This window comes from Sprattus sprattus (genome assembly GCF_963457725.1).
Source record: "Sprattus sprattus genome assembly, chromosome: 13".
Taxonomy (NCBI): domain Eukaryota; kingdom Metazoa; phylum Chordata; class Actinopteri; order Clupeiformes; family Clupeidae; genus Sprattus; species Sprattus sprattus.
Genome location: NC_137911.1, coordinates 29,803,631 through 29,806,130, shown reverse-complemented (window position 1 = coordinate 29,806,130; position 2,500 = coordinate 29,803,631). Strand labels below are relative to the sequence as shown.

The window sequence follows — 2,500 nt, the reverse complement described above, 5'->3', positions numbered from 1 at the left end:
AGCTACTGCCACCCCGTGCTGTCCGTCGACTGCTACCTCAACCTGGGGCCAGAGGTACCTCACCACACCACACCGCACCGCACCGCACCACACCTCACTGAACCATACTGCACCACACCAACACCACACCGCACCACACCACACCACACCACACCACACCACACCACACCACACCACACACCCCGTGCTGTCCGTCGACTGCTACCTCAACCTGGGGCCAGAGGTACTGCACCACACCACACCATACCACACCACACCGCACCGCACCGCACCAACACCATACCACTCCGTACCACACCATTCCACACCACACCACACTGAACCGCACCACAGCGCACCGCACCACAACAGGGACACACAGTCCTGCTCTTCATCAGCTTTGCTATTAAAGGCTTTCAGTGCTAACATGCAGCAGTCTAACTCATCTATCTTTCTCTCGCTCCCTGTGTGTGTGTGTGTGTGTGTGTGTGTGTGTGTCTGTGTCTGTGTCTGTGTGTGTGTGTGTGTGTGTGTGTGTGTGTCTGTGTCTGTGTGTCTGTATGTCTGTGTGTGTGTGTGTGTGTGTGTGTCTGTGTGTGTGTGTGTGTGTGTGTGGGTGTGTTTGTGTGTGTGTCAGGTGACGGTGTGTTTCGTGAGCTCCAGGCCCCACTCCATGAACATGAGCACCACAGGTCTGCTCTTCGGCGGCCTCCTGCTCTACTTCTGCGACTCCTTCGTGACGCCCGGCTTCCTCAAGAAGTTCCACTTCCTCAAAGGTACCCATTTCATTATTTTATATATTTCACTTCACATTAAAAAAGACCTGAACCTTCCTCAAAGGTAGCCATTTTATTAAATTATATATTTTATTTCACATTAAAAAAGAGCTGAACCTGGGGATGAATCACCTGAGCAAGCACATGCTGTCCTGGCCCCTTTCCGTTGTAATCACTCTGATCCAAAGGACATTTTATTATATTATATATTTTATTTCACATTAAAAAAAGACCGTAACCGGGGAGGCACGGTGTCACAATCCGATAAAGCCCCCAGTTACGGGCTACATTGCCCGAGGGGACACAGGTTCGAGTCTGGCCTGATGTCATTTCCCAATCCTCTCCCCACCTCTTCTCCGCCTCGCTTCCTGTCATATCTTCAACTGTCTTATCCAAATGAAGGCATAAAAAGCCCACAAACAAATCTTTAAAAAAAAAAGAGCTGAACCTGAGGATGAATCACCTGAATGAGCTCACGCTGTCCTGCCCCCTCTCTCTGCTGTAATCACTCTGATCCAGAGGAAATTAAGTCAAAGAGATTTCATGTAATACATGGTGGGCCCAGAGCCATGAATGAATACCATTAACAGATCTAATCAAAATCCTCTCCTCCTCTTCTCTCTCTTTTTCTCTTTTCTTGTCCTCCTCCTGTCCGCCTCTTCTCTCCTCCTCCTCTCCTCCTCTTCTTCTCGGCTCCTCCTCTCCTCCTCTTCTTTCCTCCTCTCATCCTCCCCTCCTCCTCTCCTCTCTCCATCCTCTTCTCCCCTCCTCTTTTCCATCCTCCTCTCCTCCTCTCCTTCTCCCCTCCTCTTCTCCTCTCCTCCTCCTTTCTCCTTGTCTACTCTCCTCCTCCTCTTCTTCTCTCCTCCTCCTCTCCTCTCCTCTCCTCCTCCCCTCCTCCTCCTTTCTCCTCCTCCCCTCCTCCTCTCCTCTCCTCCTCTCCTCCTCCTCCCCTCCTCCTCCTTTCTCCTCCTCTCCTCCTCCCCTCCTCCTCTCCTCTCCTCCTCTCCTCCTCCTCCCCTCCTCCTCCTTTCTCCTCCTCTCCTCTCCTCCTCCCCTCCTCCCCTCCTCTTCTCCTCCTCCTCTCCTTCCTCTCCTCCAGGGGCCACCCTGTGTGTGATCTGCCCCAATCGCAGCTCCCTGCGTCAGACGGTGGTGCGCCTGGAGCTGGAGGATGAGTGGAGGTTCCGCCTGAGCGACGAGTTCCAGACGGCCAACGCCAAAGAGGACCAACCTCTCTTTTTCCTCACCGGCAAACACATCTAAACCCCTCCCCTCATCTAAACCCCCCCTCTAACTCTTTAAACAACCCAGAGCCCCCCCCCCCCAACTCTCTAACCCACCCAGAATACAGGAGACCAGAAATGAGCTTGGTGCAGGATCTATTAGCATGTGAAGTGCTGTCTGGACTAGGGCTGAACAATTTGGAAAAATAATCTAATTGCGATTTTTTTTTTCCCCCACGATTGCGATTTAATATGCAATTATTTTTATTTTATCCTCTTTTTTTCCCCTACAAAACGTAATGAATGATTTAAATATGACCAACACAGTATTAGAAACATTTAGTGTAAAAATGTTTCCACTAAAAAACACCACATTTTACATTTTATTTCATTACAGAAAAAAGAACAACAAAACGGTGGCTTTGCCACTGTGCATTTAAGTCATTTAAACAAAGTAATTGTAATTATAAACACAAGGAATCCACTTTTTAAACACTGTGTGCAAAATTTACCATTTTA

The 2,500-nt window shown here is 49.5% G+C and overlaps 1 protein-coding gene across 1 annotated transcript in view; it reads left to right on the top strand.

Moving 5' to 3' along the window:
- Nucleotides 1-2,021, top strand: part of greb1 (growth regulating estrogen receptor binding 1) — a gene marked incomplete at both ends in the record, with an annotated part of 33,783 nt that extends 31,762 nt beyond the window's left edge. The window contains 3 exons of the mRNA XM_080849707.1: nucleotides 1-54; nucleotides 617-755; nucleotides 1,858-2,021. The exon at nucleotides 1-54 is cut by the window's left edge and continues 147 nt beyond it. Of these exons, the coding sequence (XP_080705833.1) occupies nucleotides 1-54; nucleotides 617-755; nucleotides 1,858-2,021 (357 nt within the window). The remainder of the gene's footprint in view (nucleotides 55-616; nucleotides 756-1,857) is intronic.
- Nucleotides 2,022-2,500: the final 479 nt, after the last annotated feature.